Source organism: Gadus morhua, chromosome 4, assembly GCF_902167405.1.
Source record: "Gadus morhua chromosome 4, gadMor3.0, whole genome shotgun sequence".
NCBI lineage: Eukaryota > Metazoa > Chordata > Actinopteri > Gadiformes > Gadidae > Gadus > Gadus morhua.
The window spans coordinates 242501-266960 of NC_044051.1; the positions used below are offsets into that span (position 1 = coordinate 242501).

Here is a 24460-nt window from a genome sequence, read left to right on the forward strand (position 1 = left end):
TATAATCTCATAGTAAAAACCGGCACTACAGACACGCAGCCATTTATGGTAGGCTGACACTTCTTGATCAGGTACGTTGAACAAGGTAAAGAGTATACGACTTACCCAGAAAATCGCTTCTTGCTTATGGCAGCAGAGATTTATGCAATTAAGTGACCTGACTGATTAGACTGTAACCTGAAATCAATGTAAAATGACAGCAGCAACAAGACAAAAACAACACTTGACGTTCTGAGTGAGCAGTCAGCAACCCAAGTGCACAGACAGTTGGCTGTGCAGTGCAATGAGTGCTTATTTCGGAGACTGCTTCTATGAAGTGTTGGGCTTGACGCCTCCTACTGCGGTGGCCTCCCCTCCGTCTTCCCTACTCCACCGGCCATGTGTCTTACCGGCACATCATCACCTCAGCCCCCTCATACATGTGTGTCACGCATGCAATAGGGGCCTCACACACCATAAATACTGACATAAGACAATCCGACCAGGGTTAATAGAGCGATTAAAGAGAGACACGGAGAAAGAGAAGAGAGAAAGAGAGAGCGAGAGAGCAAAGGAGGGGGAGGGGGATGGAGGGAGAAAGAGAGCGAATGAGACAGAGAGAGAGAGAGAGAGAGAGAGAGAGAGAGAGAGAGAGAGAGAGAGAGATATATTGGAGACATCATACAACCCATTACGAACTATTAAAGGATGAATCAGAAGCAGAATCCTTCAGTTCTCACCATCCAGACGGCGTTTAGAATCAAGATGGCCGCTAGGGGAATTTGGGCCATGCCATATCAGGGCTGGGCGCTAAGCTAACAGGGCTAGCCAAGGGATTGCATTAATCAGGATGCACACAGACTGTAATATGTCTGGACTGCTTTTCTGGATCAATCAACACTATGACTTACTTGACCTTACTGGTGGCTCGCAATGTTCCACACAGAGCCAGAATGAGAGAGATTGAGCCAGAAATAAAGAGAGACAGACAGACTACTCCAAACTACAAACCTACAAAATGTAATCATTTGATTCATAAATAATGGAGGAGTGAGTGAATTGTTAAGGTATTGCACTTAGTGGAAGTCTGTCAATGTTTCTATGTAAGAGAGAGAAAATACACAGATATATTGCATATTGAAAGAGACATTGAAGGAGAATGCATTTGTGCAGAAGACAATACATGCAGAATGAAAATGGGTGTGTGCAATTGGGCAGAAAGAGAGGAAGGGACACCACTGTGTGAAAGGTTACTAATTCAGACTTGCATAATGTGGTGAGGGATCCAAACATGGGCATGGATTATCTGTATAGACTAAAGGGAATTGGCGGACAAGAGTGCAAGAGATGATTTCTAGTAAACTCATCCAGTCTATTATCCCTTACTCAGTCCCCAGTGGAATGGAGAAACAGCTGTCTCATCAGTGTGTGTGTGTGTGTGTGTGTGTGTGTGTGTGTGTGTGTGTGTGTGTGTGTGTGTGTGTGCGTGCGCGTGTGTGTGTGTATGCGCATTGGGTGATGACATCAGCAGCATTCAGTGTAAAACACTGTCTGATGGCATCTGTCATCTGTCTGGGTCTCTCTCTCTCTCTCTCTCTCTCTCTCTCTCTCTCTCTCTCTCTCTCTCTCTCTCTCTCTCTCTCTCTCTCTCTCTCTCTCTCTCTCTCTCTCTCTCTCTCTCTCTCTCTCTCTCTCTCTCTCTCTCTCTCTCTCTCTCTCACACTCTCTCACACTCTCTCACACTCTCTGTATCTATGTCTCCCTCTCTATTTTAATCAATGTAACCATGTCAGCTAAATAAGGTCATCCCCTAACCATTCCTTCATACTATTGCTCACCCTGTATATTGTGCTTCCTTATGTATAGACAATATGTGTGTTTATGGATTATGTATATGCAATATATCTGTGTATATGGATTCGAACATCTTGTATGTTCTCAAAGTAGGCCTAATGAAAGCCCTCTCGTTGCAGAGAGCATCTTCAAGGAGCAGTTGTTGTTGTCCTATAAGTGTTGACAGGCGGGGATGGCTAGTGGTTGGGAACAGATATATAAATATAGATGGACATAGATATAGTCTCAATTTAGGCATGAATCAATTCACAACACAGAGAAACCTTTGATGTGTTGCCATGGCCAGTGCGGATAAGCTGCCATACCGTGACTAACCCAATAAGCAGGAATCTAACATAAAGAATCCTTAGGGAGGCCATCTGAGAACATTCAGAACATCTAGAGGGAATGTTGAACCTTCAACGGAGTGAACGAGATAGAGAGAGGCAGAGAGAGAGATCGAAAGTTGGTGAGGGAGATGGAGCTAAACAGGGAGAGAGAGCTAGACCTGGAGATTGAGCTGGACAGGGAGAGAGAGTTCATCAGGGGAGAGGGAGCTAAACAGGGAGAGAGAGCTAGGTGGGGGGTGAGGCAGATTGGGCTAGACAGGGAGAGAGAGTTCATCAGGGGAGAGGGCGACAGAGAGAGACAGGGAGCGAGCGCTTGAGAGGGGACGAGCGAAATAGAGGTAGAGAGCGAGAGATTACCAGACGGGGCGAACGAGGAACAGCCAGACAGGGGCGAGCAAGAGCTAGACATGGGAGAGAGGGCGCTAGAGCGGGACAAACGGGTGAACCAATAAGAAGAGAGAGCCTCATGACTGCAGCGGCTCCAGGGAGGGAGGAGCGGAACAGACAGAGCTGTAGAGAAAGACCAATGGTAGAGCATCACACAGCTGACCCTCATGGTAGAGCATCACAGCTGACCCTCATGGTAGAGCATCACAGCTGACCCTCATGGTAGAGCATCACAGCTGACCCTCATGGTAGAGCATCACACAGCTGACCCTCATGGTAGAGCATCACACAGCTGACCCTCATGGTAGAGCATCACAGCTGACCCTCATGGTAGAGCATCACAGCTGACCCTCATGGTAGAGCATCACAGCTGACCCTCATGGTAGAGCATCACACAGCTGACCCTCATGGTAGAGCATCACAGCTGACCCTCATGGTAGAGCATCACAGCTGACCCTCATGGTAGAGCATCACACAGCTGACCCTCATGGTAGAGCATCACAGCTGACCCTCATGGTAGAGCATCACACAGCTGACCCTCATGGTAGAGCATCACAGCTGACCCTCATGGTAGAGCATCACACAGCTGACCCTCATGGTAGAGCATCACAGCTGACCCTCATGGTAGAGCATCACAGCTGACCCTCATGGTAGAGCATCACAGCTGACCCTCATGGTAGAGCATCACAGCTGACCCTCATGGTAGAGCATCACAGCTGACCCTCATGGTAGAGCATCACACAGCTGACCCTCATGGTAGAGCATCACAGCTGACCCTCATGGTAGAGCATCACACAGCTGACCCTCATGGTAGAGCATCACACAGCTGACCCTCATGGTAGAGCATCACAGCTGACCCTCATGGTAGAGCATCACAGCTGACCCTCATGGTAGAGCATCACAGCTGACCCTCATGGTAGAGCATCACACAGCTGACCCTCATGGTAGAGCATCACAGCTGACCCTCATGGTAGAGCATCACACAGCTGACCCTCATGGTAGAGCATCACACAGCTGACCCTCATGGTAGAGCATCACACAGCTGACCCTCATGGTAGAGCATCACACAGCTGACCCTCATGGTAGAGCATCACACAGCTGACCCTCATGGTAGAGCATCACACAGCTGACCCTCATGGTAGAGCATCACACAGCTGACCCTCATGGTAGAGCATCACACAGCTGACCCTCATGGTAGAGCATCACACAGCTGACCCTCATGGTAGAGCATCACACAGCTGACCATCATGGTAGAGCATCACAGCTGACCCTCATGGTAGAGCATCACAGCTGACCCTCATGGTAGAGCATCACACAGCTAACAAGGTTCCCTTGGATGAACAAGGGAACCTTGTTCCCTTGTTCATCCAGCTAACCCTGAGCCTGCAGAACAACAGGTACACACACGCACACACACACACTCTTACTTACGCTGGTGACCCGTCGGTATATCTGCGCTGCGTTCTGGCACTCCGAGTAGGGGTACTCCGAGGTGGCCATCTCCAACATACACATGCCGAAGGCGTACACGTCCACCGACTCGTCGTATTTCTCCTCGTACATCTCCGGAGCCATGAACTCCGGGGTGCCTGGGGAGACAGGGGTTCAGGGGCTGCTGGCTGGGGGGTACATCCTCTATCAGCAATACTGTCCATCGCAAGCTGGAGCTTATGTGCTATATTGTTTCTCGATGGGAGTGAAATTGGGGGTTTCAATGTTTTTTATTCCTTTACTTCACACGTAAAGAAAATATGTTGAATGCACTGCCGGGATTATACGATATACGTATGATTTAACCTTGTTCCCTTGTTCATCCTGCTTGTCCAGAATACCCCACCAAATGTCAAATGAATCAATGAACCCATGCTAAATGCATTGAGGTCTCAGATTGATATCGTAAAAGCATTTGCCAACATAAAACAAGGAACCCTTTGTTTAAGTCAGCAGTCATAAATGTTGCCCATATCTCATTGACAACGGTTGCACCTAACTTGATTTAAGGCTTCCTTCATGCTCATGTGTTCAGGAACCCCATGATGGTGGAATCAGTAGGGCTTCCTGTGGACCACGGATAGAACTTGCAGTACCAATAGTTTGGTGGGATCCCAGCTCCCATCTGTTTCCAAGTAAGCTACCTAATGGTTTTCATATGGAGCAACTGGTTCCTTGACTAATGGCAGGCAAGGTGATTTTACATTCGACCATGATTGATTGATAGAATAACAGTCTCTCTCTCTCTCTCTCTCTCTCTCTCTCTCTCTCTCTCTCTCTCTCTCTCTCTCTCTCTCTCTCTCTCTCTCTCTCTCTCTCTCTCTCTCTCTCTCTCTCTCTCTCTCTCCCTCTCCCTCTCCCTCTCTCCCTCCCTCCCTCCCTCCCCTCTCCCTCTCTCTCTAAAATGCTTCATAATTAGTGAGGTTTGAGTTGAATAAAAGTTGAAAGTGAGAGACTGCTAAACGACTGATAAATAGTTTCTTGGATCTGTAAAATGTTACTACATGTTTGTTTAATGTTTCACTGTGATGTGTGGGGTGTTTGACTTCGATGACTCACTGAGTTCAGCGACTGAAGGACAGAAGGGCTGACTGACACCCGGGGACATTAACCACAGGGGTTGCTTCAGAAGCACTTGAGATTCATTTGTATGTGAACTTGTACGCTACATCGCTATAATGCACGAATAAACCTGTCATATCACTCGCTCTCTCCTGCCTCGTAAACTGAGCCATGTGCATTCCATACGAATGCACCCTAATTATAGGCCCTGAAGCACGAAAGGTGTGTGTGTGTGTGTGTGTGTGTGTGTGTGTGTGTGTGTGTGTGTGTGTGTGTGTGTGTGTGTGTGTGTGTGTGTGTGTGTGTGTGTGTCTGTGTGTCTGTGTAAATGCTAAATGTAAATTCTTTGTTCTAGTCTGACATATGTTCCTGACCTTATCATGAACATATTCATGCCAAGAACATACACATTTACAGCGGTAACAGCATTGACATAAACATATTCATGTCATTAATATTCAGTTTCAACTTAAGTTAAACTGACAGAGGGAGGCTCGCTACCACAAAGAGACGGAGAGAGAGGAATAGAGGAGAAAGTGAAATCCCCCTTCTGCCTGTGGGTGCCTGCATGCAGCCAGATAAACCTCAAGGATCCTCCTCCCCCTCCTTCCCCTCCTCCTCCCCCTCTTCCTCCTCCTCCTACCCATCTTCCTCCTTCCCCTCCTCCTCCCCTCCTCCCTCCTCCCCTCCTCCTCCTCTCCCCCTCCTCATCCTCCCCCTCCTCCTCCTCATCCTCCTCCCCCTCTCTTCATCCTCCCCCTCCTCCTCCTCCCCCTCCTCAACCTCCCCCTCCTCCTCCTCCTCTTCATCCTCCCCCTCCTCCTCCTCCCCCTCCTCCCCCTCTTCATCCTCCTCCTCCTCTTCCTCCTCCTCCTCCCCCTCTTCATCCTCCCCCTCCTCCTCCCCCCCCTCCTCATCTCCCTCCTCCTCCTCAGCCTCCCCCTCCACCTCTTCATCCTCCCCCTCCTCCTCCCCCTTTTCATCCTCCTCCTCCTCTTCCCCAACCTCCTCCCCCTCTTCATCCTCCCCCTCCTCCTCCTCCTCCCCCTCCTCCTCATCCTCCTCCTCCCACTCCTCCTCCTCCTCCTCTCCCTTCTCCTCCTCCTCTCCCTCCTCCTCCTCTCTTTCCCTCCTCCTTCCCCTCCTCCTCTCCCTCCTCCTCACCCTCCTCCTCCTCCTCCTCCTCTCGCTCCTCCTCCTCCTCCTCTCGCTCCTCCTCCTCCTCCCCCTCCTCCTCCTCCCCCTCCTCTCCCTCCTCCTCCTCCTCCTCCTCCTCCTCCTCCTACCTATCACGCTCTTGGCGAAGGAGGCCCTCTTGAGCGTGGCCAGGCCCAGGTCCCCGATCTTCACGGAGCCTGTGGGGCCGGTGATGAAGATGTTGTCACACTTCAGGTCCCGGTGGATGATAGGGGGGGTCCGCGTGTGCAGGAAGTGGAGGCCTTTGAGGATCTGACGGCACCACGACCGCAGAACCTTGATCTTCATCACCTTGAAGCGCTTCAGGTAGCTGGAGGACAGGAAAACAGGCTCATTAATGAACAATAATAACTAATTGTTCATTAATAACACACTGGAAATGCACATTTACTGTCGCTGAAGCTCAGTCACTGTTTGGTTTGACGGGATGTGAACTTGTAGCTATCTGCTGAAGCTCATCACTGTTTGGTTTGACGGGATGTGAACTTGTAGCTATCTGCTGAAGCTCAGTCACTGTTTGGTTTGACGGGATGTGAACTTGTAGCTATCTGCTGAAGCTCATCACTGTTTGGTTTGACGGGATGTGAACTTGTAGCTATCTGCTGAAGCTCATCACTGTTTGGTTTGACGGGATGTGAACTTGTAGCTATCTGCTGAAGCTCATCACTGTTTGGTTTGACGGGATGTGAACTTGTAGCTATCTGCTGAAGCTCATCACTGTTTGGTTTGACGGGATGTGAACTTGTAGCTATCTGCTGAAGCTCATCACTGTTTGGTTTGACGGGATGTGAACTTGTAGCTATCTGCTGAAGCTCATCACTGGTTGGTTTGACGGGATGCGAACTTGTAGCTATCTGCTGAGGCTCAGCCACTGTTTTCTTAGTGAATGTGTAGCTTCTGATACATTGGGGTGGCATTGCGAAGTTACTGTCAAACATGAGCATGTGAGTGTTTGATGGCATGAAGTGTGTGTCACACATAGACTTGACCCATTTAATATCAAGCTATGGCTAAGGTCGCTATTTTGGATCACAGTGCTTCATACCAAACATCTTTCTCTTTGCATAAACACAAGTTGATCCTGTCGACATTCATCGTCAACGTCGAAGATTTTCCCAGCAGCTTTATTTCTTAGATCTCTTGCAGAGGTAATGCATACTATTCTTAGCAATGATAAAATTCAGACAGAAGCCACATCAAATTGCCATTACCTTGTTGATTCTGGTCCCTATGGGTTGAACGTGCACAACATTTAAAAGCAATGACATGCGGTATATTTGCATTAGCAATTACAAGTCACCTGATAGCTGCATCTGCTTTGTGTTAGCGGCATTACATGGCAGTTAGTTGGTCATAAAGGCTGGCAATGCTATAAATTATCTTTGGAGATTGTAAACAAACCCGCCCTCAATGATAAAGTGATTGACGGGGCTGTTTTCTACCAGAGGGATATACAGCGGTGAGCTATAAATCTTTGTACTAGTAAGCTTGTCAGAGGAACCACAGAGCTGTATATCCTGTCATACCAGTTTCCTGCTACAACAGAGTTTGACTGTTTCAGTTAGAGTGTGAACACATGTATTGGTGTGTGAGTGTGTGTGTGTGTTTGTCTGCGCATGCGTGTGTGTGTGTGCGTGCGTGCGTGCGTGCGTGCGTGCGTGTCAGGATGGTTCAGGATATGCTCAAAGGGATGCTGATATTTGCATGTTGTCGTCAGTCAAGGCTTCATGACTTCTTTCACAAAGTATTTTCTTTTGCAGTAGGTGAGGCTTTAGTTTTGGCAGGTACAACGCACGCCTATGATTGCCAGGTAAGCCTCATTGGATAGGAGTGTTTTTTTCTAAGTATTCAGCATGTTCCTGTCCTGATTCACACACATCGGCACCAGAGGGTTTCACAGGAGTCTGACAACTGAAATGACGGCCATGACTTTCTGTGGTCCTTCATAGGATTAAGGACACAAACAAACAGGATTGGTTTTCCCTTATTCTTGAAAATATTAAACTGACGTGTGTGACATTGCTTACAGGGAGTTCCTCCCCATAAGGTGGGTCCAACACAATACCCTACAGCATATTAGTGAGTCACGATCGCACAGCAATGAGCAGGTGTACGACCTGCAACACAAGCTGTGCATGAGCGAGACATTGAGCCCGATTGAAGCGGCTTTATGGTTGGGGGGGGGTGTTCTGAGTAAACAACATATTTTCTCTTCACGGAGAGCTATAGAACAAGCAGAGTGTTTGTGAAGAACATTCTGCACTATAGTCAACGCTAAGTGATAGGGTTAGCCTAACCCTAACCCAATGCTATGTGATAGCTCTGTTAGCGGCCTACTCTAAGAGATCTATTGGTTAGCAGCTAGCTCATAGAGATCTATTGGTTAGCGGCTAGCTCATAGAGATCTATTGGTTAGCGGCTAGCTCATAGAGATCTATTGGTTAGCGGCTAGCTCATAGAGATCTATTGGTTAGCGGCTAGCTCATAGAGATCTATTGGTTAGCGGCTAGCTCATAGAGATCTATTGGTTAGCGGCTAGCTCATAGAGATCTATTGGTTAGCGGCTAGCTCATAGAGATCTATTGGTTAGCGGCTAGCTCATAGAGATCTATTGGTTAGCGGCTAGCTCATAGAGATCTATTGGTTCTCTCGCACTCTGAGCTGACATTTGGGGAAAATGCTTTGCATCCATTATGGACACAACAAAACTGAAAGCTAATGAAACCTAGGTATGCTTTCCCCAGGGAGAACGATTGGAATTTGTTTATGCGCGGCAGTCTCATATCATAATTAATTGACATAAAGGGAAGTGTTCATCACTGTATTCTGTTGACTGAATCCACGTGTAACACACTACTGCACCAGTAGGGCTGAACGATCTATCGTTTTCGACCGAAAATCGTGATCTCAAGCATTACGATTTTGGGATCGTCAAAGCTGCGTTTTTTTATTTTTTTATTTTTTTAGATATATTTTACAAAAGTGCAATTATTTTGATGCTGATGAGCCATTGAAGCAAGTTTACTTAAGAAAGAGGGCTCCCTTTTTATTTGACTTTTTTGGTTGTTGTTTCTTAGGTACTTGAATAAACAGTCTTGCATTTGAAATCTGTTGCCAGCAGTTTTCATTATTGCATAACCTTAATGGAATTCATTGGTTATATTAATTTATACTGAAACTTGATTTAAAGAAAATAAATCGTGGTTGAAATCGAAACCGCAATCTCTACCAGAAAAATCGCAATTTCAATTTTTTCTTAAAATCGTTCAGCCCTATGCACCAGTCCCCACAGAGGGGGTTGCAGAGGGGATCGCTTTGACAAGAGGTATAGTGCGTAGCGTTAGCGCTGCTTAAGCTAGCAGGCCAGAGGTCAAACTCTCCTGCTGAAATGACTGATGGCTGACCAGAAGACTGATCAGGTTTCACAGAAGATCTATCAGTGTGCATTCCCTTTGATTCCCCCCACCACCACCATGTACTGTGACACAAGGATCTCCCCTATCTCTCACTCCCCCTATCTCCCTGGCAACAGTGTTGACATACATGCTGGACCTAAGGCCAGAGACTTGAAGCTCTCCTGGTCAATATCTGAAAACACTCAACCACACACACACACACACACACACACACACACACACACACACACACACACACACACACACACACACACACACACACACACACACACACACACACACACACACACACACACACACACACACACAGAGACAAGGGTCGACTAGAGTTTCCATTGTGGGTCATCTTTTACTAACTCTCCTCTTTTCTTTCCATCTCTCTCTCGGACAACGTCCACATTCCTGTGCTCAACTCTATAAGTTTTTCTAGTTAGTGTTTGAATTCTTAGCTGCTCTGTTTTAAATTCCAGCAGTTAGAAATATTCAAAATGTACCAATCATATCTCCCATATTCTTTTTCTTTTTACTTTTGATTAAGGTTTGAGAAGAGAAAAAATTATACTGATCATTGTCCTAGATCAATTTCCCTATGAATTATTAGTGAAAGTGATGCATGTCCGGCCCTGCTCTCCCCCACATCATGTGACTGTAATCCTCCACACAGGGCCATCAGTGCTCTGTGTTGTCCAGTGGAGGGCGCTACTGATCCAGCACGTCCTAGCACTGGCCTAATTCCTCATCTTATTATTCATGCTGTCACAAGTTGTTGTTTTGCTTTGGGCCGTGTACCAGCCGGTCATTCTGGCTGACTGCAGGCCATATCTGAATGCCTGTCTGTCTGACCATTGTGTGCGTTAATTAGGTGTGAGCATGTACAACGATCCATATGTCTATCTCTCATGTCTCATGGCCCTTCATCATAACTCCACGTCCTGCCTGCCTCGTTGTCTGCCTCCTCCTGTCACTCTGTCCATCTTCACACTCCTAGTGCCCCACTGTCTGCCCTACCCCTGTCAAACACCCTCCTAAGTCCCCACGCACACAGGCACACACACACACACACACACAGACACACACAGGCATACACACACACACACAAACACACACACACACACACACACACACACACACAGGTATACGTACACAGACACACACACACACACACTGGCACAAACACAGGCATGAGTACACACACACACAAACAAACACAAACACACACACACACAGGCATACGTACACACACACACACACACACACACACACACACACACACACACACACACACACTGTACACCGTCTGGCTCTTTCAGGAATGAACAGAATCTGCAGCAGAAGCAGCAGCTGGCCGGTGTGCCGGTGTCCCAGCAGGCATTGCGGCGATCCCAAAGTGCAGCACTCTAGAGGAGCCCACCATAGCACCACCCCCACGCTGCCCCACTAAGCTTTCATTATGACAACTCTGCCGCTCGACAGCAGAGAGATGGACCGCCATGTGTTGCGCGAGTGGACAACCGAAGCTTACGCATCCGCGTGACCAATCAGTTATTACACAATGAATCACTTTGGGCACGATGGGGGGCTGCCGAAGTGACAGTGAGGAGGGAGAGCGACCGCTGAGTCCACACGGGCGAACACGGACACACACACACACACATACACATACACCCTAATATTCTTCATTTTATTTGTGAGTCGTAATTGTTTTATGTGTGTGTTGATGTTGTGTGTGTGTGGATGTTATGTGTGTATGCATGTATGACTGCACTCACGTTTTGAGCGTGCCCGACGTCATCAGCTCGGTCACCAGGACGATGCACTTCCTGCCCTTGGAGGGCCCCTCCCAGGAGTCGTAGAAGCGCACGATGTTGGGGTGCTGCAGGCCCTTCAGCATGCCCGCCTCCTCCTTGAACCGCTGCCGCTCCGACTTGGACAGCTTACGGTCCTGCAGGTCGAGAGAGGAGAGGGCTGAGTGGGGGGGCTTCTGGGGGCCCCTGACTGAGGAGAGGGGCCCCTGACTGAGGAGAGGGGCCCCTGACTGAGGACAGGGCTGAGTGGAGGGGCTGCTGGGGGCCACTGACTGAGGAGAGGGGCCCCTGACTGAGGAGAGGGGCCACTGACTGAGGAGAGGGGCCCCTGACTGAGGAGAGGGGCCACTGACTGAGGAGAGGGCTGAGTGGAGGGGCTGCTGGGGGCCACTGACTGAGGAGAGGGGCCCCTGACTGAGGAGAGGGGCCACTGACTGAGGAGAGGGGCCCCTGACTGAGGAGAGGGGCCACTGACTGAGGAGAGGGGCCCCTGACTGAGGAGAGGGGCCCCTGACTGAGGAGAGGGGCCCCTGTCTGAGGAGGGGGCTGAGTGGAGGGGCTGCTGGGGGCCACTGACTGAGGAGAGGGGCCACTGACTGAGGAGAGGGGCTGTCTGGGGGCCCCTGACTGAGGAGCGGGGCCACTGACTGAGGAGAGGGGCTGTCTGGGGGCCCCTGACTGAGGAGAGGGGCCACTGACTGAGGAGAGGGGCCACTGACTGAGGAGAGGGGCCCCTGACTGAGGAGAGGGGCCACTGTCTGAGGAGAGGGGCTGTCTGGGGGCCCCTGACTGAGGAGAGGGGACACTGACTGAGGAGAGGGGCCACTGACTGAGGAGAGGGGCCACTGACTGAGGAGAGGGGCTGTCTGGGGGCCCCTGACTGAGGAGAGGGGCCTCTGACTGAGGAGAGGGGCCCCTGACTGAGGAGAGGGGCCACTGACTGAGGAGAGGGGCTGTCTGGGGGCCACTGACTGAGGAGAGGGGCCCCTGACTGAGGAGAGGGGCCCCTGACTGAGGAGAGGGGCCACTGACTGAGGAGAGGGGCCACTGACTGAGGAGAGGGGCTGTCTGGGGGCCCCTGACTGAGGAGAGGGGCCACTGACTGAGGAGAGGGGCTGTCTGGGGGCCACTGAGTGTTGAAGGGTGCACACCTGTCTGGGTGTGAAACCCTGGCAAACGGCTCGCTGTCTTCACCACAGACATCCGTTACCAATAGAACTTTTTTTATTGTTCATGGGCCGTTTCAGGGCGAGCAAATTGTTTTTTTTGCCACCAAGATAATATATTTCTTATTTACTGCCATTCGATTTCTTTTGTTTTCCCTCAGAAAGTTATCGTTTGATTTTGCTTATTGTCCCGAACGCGGACAATAGCAGGAGCGCGTTGGTCTGTTATTTTCCGTACTTGTATGGCGATTGACAGTTAATTGTGACAACAAACTTTCTTAAACTTGGTACTGGGACGAGTTGTTTCAAAGAAACACATTGACTCAAAAAGACGAAAGCCCTTGATTGCTGTTGTTTTGTCGTGGCAAGATCGTGCTCCATCTGTATGTGTATGACGGATGATATTGGTAATGGCTGTTGTGGTGAGGCTCGAAAAAACGTTAAATAGTTGAATCACCCAGACCGGTTTATCCTTTCAAGCCAACGTAATTCATGGGACAAAAGGCGAGTTCTAGTCCGAGCATGACCTCACAGACAGTCCCTCGTTGGGTGAGGCAGCCAACGTGTGTGTAATGAATGCTCTGTCCTGGTTTTTAAGAGGTGTGATTTATTTTTAAGGATGGCATCCTGTGAACATGCAAAGGGAACCACAAAAGACAAACAAGCTGAGAGAATGGGGTACTCTGTCCTGCTATTTTTACTGGGTTGGTTTTGGTCATATTGCTTTTTGATACTGCTTTCAAAACACATTCCTGTTTAAATCCAATGGTCGACAAAACAAAGAGAGACTTTACGGAGATAGAAACAGAGAGCCAATGGAAGGGGAGGTGGTGAAGATATAGAAACACTAAGAGAGGATGAACTTCCATGAACTACCATCTCCATGCGACACGCGCAGCCTGCATAAAAAAAAAAAAAAAAAAAATGCATTCAGTGAGCCCCACCAGTGTAACAAGCACGAAAAGAGAATTCTAGTTAAATAAAGAGGGGATATAATACACGGGGTTGAAGTCTGTGAGCTTAGCAGCAAGATTTAAATGAGATCTTTATTAGTGTTTCCCCATCCAAACCACATGGGCCGCAAGGAAAACAATGATGCAGTCTACATTCTTACACACTGAACGATACTTTTATGAAGCAGATTCACAGAAAACCACAAGGAAACTCACACAAGGATAAAGATGCACTGATGCAGGCACACACACACATACACAACACATACACACATTTTACAAGCATTCCAACTCACGCGCACACTTTAGTAGATGCAGATTGCAAAAGGGTAGTGTGGCCAGTAAAGAAGATCTTGTAAAGTAAGGTTATAGGTATGCATCCTGCGTGTGTGTGTGTGTGTGTGTGTGTGTGTGTGTGTGTGTGTGTGTGTGTGTGTGTGTGTGTGTGTGTGTGTGTGTGTGTGTGTGTGTGTGTGTGTGTGTGTGTGTGCGTGACTGGGTGCCTGTATGTGCGTGAGTCTAAATACAATGTAAAGAACACCAACATGTTATAGCAGCATAGTGAAATTATATATTCAGCTAGGTTTTAAGAGACCTACTTTCTCCAAAAAGAATGCAATATTTGAGAGCTGTGTGCCTGCGTGTGTGTCTTTGTGTGTGTGTGCGTGTGTGTGTGTGTGTGTGTGTGTCTGTTTGTACACACGTGCCTATGGAGGTATTGATGTAGCCAGCTTTGTAGCCTCACAGTGGCTGTGTCTAACTATAGTTGACACATTCAGTGCATTGCTAACCCAAAAATAAGCAGCAACACAATGCTGCTTGACAAACAAGGCAAGCCAATCTCAGTGGCTGTGGGCATATATGGCCATCATTTCCTGAACAAATATGAGCCATAAATTAATTAATAATGTGTTCATGTTTATTACATTACAGTTATACATAACCAATAGGAGCTTCTTAAATCCTAACATGGATAAAAAAAGATTAAACAATTATGGAAAGGAATGTGTTTTCAGTAATCAGAGAATCTGAGTAATGCGCTCTTTTTAATGAAATCCTATGACAAACATGGGCAATGATTGTGATTAATTTGACCTGCTTCATATAAGGTATTAACAATAGATGGTACAAGTTCCCTAGCAGTGTCCAAGAGGCTTCACAGCTGTCAGCTGTTTTGTTGGTAGTCTTTATGATTAAGCTTTTGACAAACATTTTGTGCATCAGATCTCTGTCGATCATCTCCTCTACCATCCCATGACTCTCTTAAGAGCATCATTAAGACAGAAAGAGACAGAAAGAGACAGAGAGAGAGACAAAGAGAGGCAGAGAGAGAGACAAGAGGGAGAGGCAGACAGAGAGATGACTTCTATCTGCCTAACCTAGTCTGCCCCCTTCTACTCCAGCGATGATGGTCCATTAGTAACATACACACACACTCACAGGAAAATTGATTCAAGCTCGAACTTGAAAACCCTCCCTCTTTGTGTCTGTCTCTCCCCCATCCTCCTCCCTCCTCCCATCAACCTCTGGCAGCAGCCTTTCCGTCAGCCGTCGCCTCTGAATCAAACCTACACGATGAACTGGGGTCAAACTGCTCCTCAGCCCCACAAATCCCCTCGCTTCTGATGGGAGAACCATGATGTTATGGACCACAGATCAGGTCACTTGACGTGTGGATGTGAATGTGTATGTTTGTGACTGTGTATGTGTATGTGTGCGTGTGTGTGTGTGTGTGGTCACCTGACTGACTGGAAGCCAACATTCCATTTCCCAGCAGCACTTAGTGCAGACCCTGAGCTGATCTTACCCCTGCGTAATACTTCCCCCCAGGGCCTTAAGAGATTTCTTCCATTTTTCTGTGTGTGTATTTGTGCGAGGAAGGTAATGTGTGTGAGCGTGTGAGGCTAGGGTCACTCCGGCGTCTAGGGTATACATGGAGGGAATAACGTAGGCGCGCCGACAGGGAGGTTAAAGGGGAGCTTCCAGATCTATTAATAATGTACTGTGTACCATTCATTCGGCTGGAAAACCAAATTACTGCACGTCTAACGGCTTTTAACTTGCACTTAAAATGTACTGTTTAATGCACTTAAATCAAGACATAGAGAAGCGTCCACTGATTGAACCGAACAAAATTGGCTTTGGGTAAGATGATTAATTTGCGCCTTTGTCTCTCTCCCTCCCTCTGTCTCCCTCTCGTCCAGGCTCCCCCTGCCTCTCTCTATCCATTCCTGCTCCTCATCTCTTACTTGACCTCATCGCTCCTTCTCTGTTCCAGGCTTCAAAACATCATGGGACTTCAGTTTACCGCACTCAAAATATCCCCACTCATCGCCACTCATATCCTCACACACACACAGACACACACCAATAAAAAACACTCACAAAGAGATCATTCATCTGTGTGCGAAAACAAAAAGTCCCATCTCTCTTTCGTGTGTTTACCGCTGTTTTTCTCACCTGCCATACACATCAAGCATTGGCTGGGGTCGCTGGCCGCCCAAACCAAAGAGGCCGCCCTGGCAGGACTCTGCCGCCCTGCTACAGGCAGCCTCACAGCGGAAGGCAAACATCACAGTCTCATACGTCCATAGATAAACATATTGGATAATATTCAATAATTTGGGAGAGACCAGGCAGGCAGCTAAAGAATCAGGGGAGAGAGTCGGCGAACCTGCTCTGCTGTCCTTACCCCAGGAGGCCACACTCCGGCCTCTCTGTGATCATCTACTCTGGTCTGAGGGCAACCCCCATCTTGGAGTTGAAGCACAGTACAGAGACGAAAAGACGTTGACCTCTAACCAGATTCATGGATGTAAGTTCCGGTACACTTGGATTCTTGCGTTTTGGATTCATTCATCTAATTGACTAGATCCTAGGACAGCTCGGCATCCCAGAAAGGAATTTGGGAAAGCCCCTGCTTCCATCTGTAGAGTGTGTGTGGTCTCTGAGCCCCTTTCCTTGGTTCATTGTACCAACCACTCCATATAGAGAGTACATAGCTCAGGTCTTGCATAAGATCCTCACACGTCCTTGAGTTGCGTGCTTCTTTCCAGGTGTTCTTTTCAGACCCACCCTTGATGGGCCGAGCCCCTTCGTTCCCACTTCAGGTACAGGGTTATTTACACACTAAAAACAGAGAACCGCTGCGTACACAAGGCAGGCCAGAAGCACAGCATGGCCTCTCAGAAAACATACGTCAAATTTCTAAGAAATTTGGTGAAAAGGAAACGTATCTTGTGGCATGTTGACATGTAGATTGGGCAAACAGTAACAAGGCCCCTATTCTACAGCTTTGTGGACGCCCTTTAAGTCCTGTTCTACAGAGGTTTATACACATAGGCCATTAGTGGAGCTTACTGAATTTACTACATTACGGTTCTGCTTCAGTAAAGATACTCATTTGTTAAAGTCAAGGTTTACAGTGGCACCAACATACTGATCAGTGTGTGTGTGTGTGTTTGTGTGTGTGTGTACTAGTAGTCCACACACATAAAACGCATGGTCGTGCCACTGTGTGGATAAAGACCACTTATGTTTTTATTAGTGTATGCTTGTTTCGTTTTAAATGCATGCATGCAAGACGCAGAGGCAAGACACTGATGTGTGATGTGTGATGTGTTTGATACAGTGTGGCGTACAAACCCGTTTTACGTGTGTACATGCACACACACACAAGGACCTCCCGAAGACTTTCATCACATCTTGCCATGGTTAAGAGAAAGAAAAAAAGATTGAGGAGTCAGGGGGAGATAGTTAACAGAAATAAGAGAGGGGGGGAGGGTGAGAGAGAGAATAGGGAGAGTAGAAGAGCGGGAGAGAGAGAGAGAACATATGGTTTGAATAAGAATGATTGAAAAGCAAGTGAATAACTTAGAGCAAGGTTCAGAAAAAGGAGTGCAAAGAGGGGAGAGTGAGATATATCTCATACATGGTGTTCAGGAACAGCGGGAAAAAAAGCGTCACCATTTACAGTTCCCTGCTCCCCATTCTCCCTTCCTTCCGCCGTCGCCCTGGCTCTATAGTATTTTCATTATCAACCTCTTCCCCTTTCCAACAGACTTATTCACTTATGTCGGTAACCCAAGTGGCTCCTCTCCCTTCTGTCCACTCCTTCTCTATCGTCTGTGCTCGCCCCACTAGTGAGGTGGTTTTTGGTTTCCCATCAATCACCGCTCTACATATTGCAGTAACCAGGGACATGTGTCTGACTGCACTGGGGGCATGTGCATGCATGTGTATGTGTGTGCACATGAGTGGACATTTGTGTGTTTGTATGTGTGTTTTTGTGTTCATATGTGTTTTTATGTGTATGTGTGGGTCTGTGGGTAAATTCATGTGTGTGTGTGTGTGTGTGTGTGTGTGTGTGTGTGTGTGTGTGTGTGTGTTACAACACATGTCAAGTAAAAACAAGACCTTTTGCTCATGCATTCGTGTTTTCTTTTGTTTGACGTATGCGGACTGGTCTGTGTGTGTGACGACATCAAAAATCAAAGCATGGGGTCTTTCTTCTTCGTTGACAAAGGCTGTCAAGCAAGCAACCAAGGTTGACACGTTTCATGTGATATATGTCAAGGCTGCTATACCCTGGAACGCTTTAACACTGCAATGAAATCACCATTGGGGAATTCAGTCCCAAAAATTCAAAAGCCTGCGAGTTTGAAGCGGTTTTTAACTTTATTCTACAGATGCAAATAGAGAAGGCAGAAAGGGGAATTGTCGATTGTTTTCACTCTCGACAATCAAATCTATTCTTCAGAATGGTGTCTATGTGAGTGTCTTTGAGCGTGTGTCAACAGAACAATAGCGGCCATCTCTGGCCATCACTGTATCAGCTATCGCTATCACACAGACACACTCATCCAGTGGGACCCGCATGAGGTAATGCCTGCTGTTTCATGGCGGTCTATGCACGCCTCTTATCTTCCCTTCGATCGCTTTCCTCTGTCACTCCATCATCCTCTTCTGTGCTTCTCTTTCCCTCCTCATGGTCTAACCATTATCTAACCATCTCCTCTCCATCCCACCTCTCTCCTCCCTCCTCGCTGTGTATCCCTCGGCCACTTGGGTCGTTCCACGCTAACTTCGTGCGTGAAACAATGCAACAGCCTGGTCCAGTGTTAATGACATGAAGGGATAATGAAGCCGCGTCAAGAGTCTCCTCAGTGGCGTTAATCCTCTGTCCAGCGGCGCACATCAGAAATAATCCCAATCTTAACCGGGGGGTCATGTTGAACCCCCTGCAGAAAGCCTCTTATGGCCGGAGCCATTCTCCTTCCTGTCTGAGCGCGCTACGCATGCTGAGTCACACACAAATGCACAAAGCATGCGACACATGCGCGCAAATATATCCCATATCAGACACACTGACCTACATGTGCCCCCGGCCGACAGCTGATCACCAACAGATGTAGAACTAGGCTCAGGTCGATCACACTGTTCAACGATAAAATGAAACTAAATAAGATGTAGAACTAGGCTCAGGTCGATCACACTGTTCAACGATAAAATGAAACTAAATAAGATGTAGAACTAGGCTCAGGTCGATCACACTTTTCAACGATAAAATGAAACTAAATAAGATGTAGAACTAGGCTCAGGTCGATCACACTGTTCAACGATAAAATGAAACTAAATAAGATGTAGAACTAGGCTCAGGTCGATCACACTGTTCAACGATAAAATGAAACTAAATAAGATGTAGAACTAGGCTCAGCTCGATCACACTGTTCAACGATAAAATGAAACTAAATAAGATGTAGAACTAGGCTCAGGTCGATCACACTGTTCAACGATAAAATGAAACTAAATAAGATGTAGAACTAGGCTCAGGTCGATCACACTTTTCAACGATAAAATGAAACTAAATAAGATGTAGAACTAGGCTCAGGTCGATCACACTGTTCAACGATAAAATGAAACTAAATAAGATGTAGAACTAGGCTCAGGTCGATCACACTGTTCAACGATAAAATGAAACTAAATAAGCCGGCGTGGGCAGCACAGAGCTGCAGTTGTTGGGGAACAGCACTCAGCAGTTTGTTAGTATCTTGTTATTAAGGATGACTTTCTCTAATCACCTGGCCCTTTTGTTAATACAGACTTATACCTCTAATCATAATTATCCGAATTCCAGGTCAGGCAAGCTCACGACTTCCCCTGTAAAGACAGCAAGACCTATTCATTCACGATTGTGTGTTGGTTTGAAGGAAACCATTAAGAGGGCATAATTACTTGTAACAATGTCCGTATTTGTGACTAAACTACAATAAAAGGATCCAATAAAACCACATAACCCACGCAGGGAGGCAGAGCAAAGGGCAGCGAGCATGTGGACATTCCCAGGTCCCCGGCATCGGCTTGGCATTGATTGGGAAGAGTTAGAAGCTTCCAGCTCCCAAGAAAGAGTAACAACAGATAGTGATACTAGCAATAAAGAATGAGCCCATACGCATGTGGGCGTATACAGGAGGATACACTAATATTAAAAAACAGTGTCTTATCCGTTAAGAGGTCTCCTCCACGTGTACTAGAGTGAAAAGGCTCTGATGTTTTGCATGACTCATAAACATTAGCTTTTAGTTATGAGAAAAATAATCTGTGCCTTGCCTGATTCATACGACGCCTGGATGACCTTTGACACGTAACTTGGATTATTTCAAACTTGAGACATTGCCAGATGAGGTGGCTCATAAATCTTTCCTGCTCTACCGTGGGCTGAGAAAGTCTTTGAAACCAGAAGTATTTGACCCCTCTCCATAAGCCAGACCCTTACCCCACCGCGGTGATTGATTAAGGCCATAGAAGTGGCAATATAACATGGTAATAACATGGTAATATGGTACGAAATCATGGGTAAAGCTCACCACAGGTCATCAAAGCACACTTCTTAAAAACCGCTTGATACGTTTACCACGCAGTCTAAACATTGTAGAATGTTGGTGTATTTTAGTGTCTCTCTTATTGTTCACTGAATGACCAAACACCCTTCAATTTAAGGGTTAAGGACAATACAGCTCACATCTCATTAGTAGTCTTATGATCCACTGATTATCCAACGTAAAGCCTTAAGTCAACTCTATACTATATACACATACCTATGCATGGGTATTCATGCATCTGTGTGTGTGTGTGTGTGTGTGTGTGTGTGTGTGTGTGTGTGTGTGTGTGTGTGTGTGTGTGTGTGTGTGTGTGTGTGTGTGTGTGTGTGCGTTCGTGTGTGTGGTAAAGACTCAGCAGCCCAGTCTATCAACACATCGAGAAGAAAATGTTCATGGTTGGGAGCATTTCCAATCTTTAAAAAACATAATACCCTGTCCTTCTATAGCCGCAATCCCACTGTTCTGCAAACACAAAAAACAAAACTTGCTTCCTACCAATAATAACCAATTACTACTACTCTTGTAGTAGAAGATAGCTCTTCAATCCAAAGAAAACGGGCATTTCCACACATAGATTTCCTACTGGGAACGGTCAGAGATGTTCCCCCGAGCCCTCCCTGAGAGTGCCAGGAAGGGGTTCTGCGGGGCAGAGGTCCTGCCCCAGAGGTGGTTGGTCGGAGCGCCGTGTCGTCCCTGGGTCGTCACCACCATCGGGGGCTGAGCCCTCTGGACCACGCGAGCCGACCCCACCCCGGGACGCAGGAGGTCCCTTAGGAGACGGCCTCCAGCAGGGGCTGCTGCTGCCGAGGAGCGGCCTGCCCCTGGCTGGGTGTGTATACTGAGAGCATGACACCATCAGAGCTGCTGGGATCCAAAGAGGGCTTGGCTGGCGCTAACAGCTTCAGCCAAGGCCCCTTTCTCCCCGGCCACATGTCCTCGATAAGAAGGTTACATAACGAGGGCGATGGGGGCGGAGGCGGGGGTTAGCGTTAGGGTTGAGGGAGGGCTGTATCCATTTACACAGCACTACAACCAAGGATATAGCAGTGAGAGGCCATTACGCCTCACCACTGTGCCGGCTGCAGTGTAACACTAGGGTTAGGGTTAGGGTTGAGGGAGGGCTGTATCCATTTACACAGCACTACAACCAAGGATATAGCAGTGAGGGGCCATTACGCCTCACCACTGTGCCGGCTGCAGTGTAACACTAGGGTTAGGGTTAGGGTTGAGGGAGGGCTGTATCCATTTACACAGCACTACAACCAAGGATATAGCAGTGAGGGGCCATTACGCCTCACCACTGTGCCGGCTGCAGTGTAACACTAGGGTTAGGGTTAGGGTTGAGGGAGGGCTGTATCCATTTACACAGCACTACAACCAAGGATATAGCAGTGAGGGGCCATTACGCCTCACCACTGTGCCGGCTGCAGTGTAACACTAGGGTTAGGGTTAGGGTTGAGGGAGGGCTGTATCCATTTACACAGCACTACAACCAAGGATATAGCAGTGAGGGGCCATTACGCCTCACCACTGTGCCGGCTGCAGTGTAACACTAGGGTTAGGGTTAGGGTTGAGGGAGGGCTGTATCCATTTACACAGCACTACAACCAAGGATATAGCAGTGAGGGGCCATTACGCCTCACCACTGTGCCGGCTGCAGTGTAACACTAGGGTTAGGGTTAGGGTTGAGGGAGGGCTGTATCCATTTACACAGCACTACAACCAAGGATATAGCAGTGAGGGGCCATTACGCCTCACCACTGCAGTAAAACACTCAAGTATGCTAAAGTTGGGTACACCCAGCTAAGCAGAGAGTGGTATAGCAGGATTGGGAATGGTTATCGATGATGAAGATGCGTCGATAAGTAAGTCAGAATGTAATCAAAATATGTCTGCAGTTAGGAATCTCCCATTTGAATACATAATAGTGCGTTCCCATGTCCCTGTCAGAACTCCGATGGCCTTACCATGCAGCCGTCATCAAGCGCCCGCCTGGCAGCCACAGACAGAGCTGATGTTCAGGGTATATTGAGCTTCTTCGGAGGTGAAGATGATTGCCGCCCACACAGTGTGGAGGAGAAGACTAGTGGGCCTTTTGTTCTGGTTCTGGAAGGGGGCGTGTCTTCTGCACTGCCACAAAAAGTATTCCCAATCCGTGTCTTCTTCCCTTCCCCCCCTTCCATCCTTCTCAAACAGATGTTTGTGGATCAGGAGCAGGACCTTGACAGCAGGAGAGGAGCATGCTTCAACGGCCGGAAGCATTGGGTTTGGTTTGTTTTAGCCCTCCTCCTACAATGTTTATCGTGGGAAAGGGATGATGATTTGGATCTGGTAATTGTTCTATGGTGTGTGCTCGTGGGTATGTGTGTTTTCGGCAAATACAGACAGAAAAAAAAACTATAGGAATAATAAGTGATTACAGCGATGCAGAGACAAACCAAGCTATTTCAAACGGAGTCCGTGATGGTGCAGGAGCACTCTGACACCCAGCCGGGGCGTGGACCTCACGGGGATCAAGGCACTTCGTCAGCTGTCTGAACCACGTGCACGCTGGGAGTGGGGGCTTTTTTTTTTTTTTTTACTTCTCCACAAGCGTCGAACCCGATCGATCGATCGGGTTCGACGCTCGTGGAGAAGTAAATCGATCGATCGATCTACTTCTCCACAAGTGTCGAACCCGATCGATCGATCGGGTTCGACGCTTGTGGAGAAATCAATCATCAATCATCAATCACTCTCTCTCTCTCTCTCTCTCTCTCTCTCTCTCTCTCTCTCTCTCTCTCTCTCTCTCTCTCTCTCTCTCTCTCTCTCTCTCTCTCTCTCTCTCTCTCTCTCTCTCTCTCTCTCTCTCTCTCTCTCTCTCTCTCTCTCTCTCTCTCTCTCTCTCTCGAAGAGGAACCGGACCGAGGCTCAATGTTGACAGAGTAACAGAGGAGGGTTAACAACACACTTGTGGATCAGCTGGAGAGAGGAAGGCTGTATTTGGGTTTCAACATTGACGGGGGGCCATTTCTGCCTTCATGTATTCCGCACCAGAACCTGTATCAGCTTGTTTGCCCTACATCTTCATTAATATATACATTGTTGTTGTTTATACCAAAAGCTTAGAATACATTTAATTTATAAAGATGATCTGGTCTAGTTTTCCATTCATACACCCTTGGTCATTGTAAAGGAAAGAGGAAGAGGGAACAATAGACCAGGGGGGGAAGCGGGAGCAGTGAGGCAATCGGAACTGTGGTCAGAGGAGAAGGAAATGAGTGGCTTCCAATGGGTGTCTTCCCGGTAGGGGGATACCCACCCACTATGAAGAAATGCCCCATAGCTCGTACAATGCCATTTCAACTCCAGCTCAAACCGACCGCACACAAGATTTGGAGATGGGAGAATCCATTTTTGAAGCCGTGTCAATTTTATTGACAGGTGGCTTCAGAGTTTTGACTGATTGCTCCACCCAGACATACAACAACATATGAAGTATTGATGTAGTAAGACGGATGATCAAGTGTGGAGGATGGCCCAGAACCAAATGAGAGGGACCGAGGGAGACAGAGACAGAGAAAGAACAGAATCAGATTGTCATGGTGTCATGTAATCACTGCATGACGTACGCACATTCACCCACAATTACATGCACATGTACACATACACACACACACAGTCTCATCTGTGTGTCTCACGAGGTCCGGGGTCGTGTTACTGCAGAGGTGCCCGTCTGTCTCAGCGTCTGCACCGGCCAACAAGGAAGACAGAGATGTCAATGTCACCGTGGCTGACTCAGACGAACGCACACGTCTACCACAGACACTGTGCGCTGTGTCTAACCAGAACCAGCGCCCCTCCAACACGCGTGGAAGCGTGGGCTGCTTCAAGTGTTCTACTGGAACCCTGACCCTGCCTGCCGTTAGAAAACCACACGCCGTGTACAGGCCTGTGCGAT

General features: G+C 47.9%; 1 protein-coding gene across 1 annotated transcript in view; it reads right to left on the minus strand.

Moving 5' to 3' along the window:
- LOC115542902 (serine/threonine-protein kinase WNK1-like) overlaps positions 1-24460 on the minus strand; it is a 102752-nt gene that overhangs the window by 54598 nt on the left and 23694 nt on the right. The window contains 3 exon segments of the mRNA XM_030355394.1: positions 3981-4138; positions 6389-6609; positions 11485-11657. Coding sequence (XP_030211254.1) covers positions 3981-4138; positions 6389-6609; positions 11485-11657 — 552 coding nt within the window.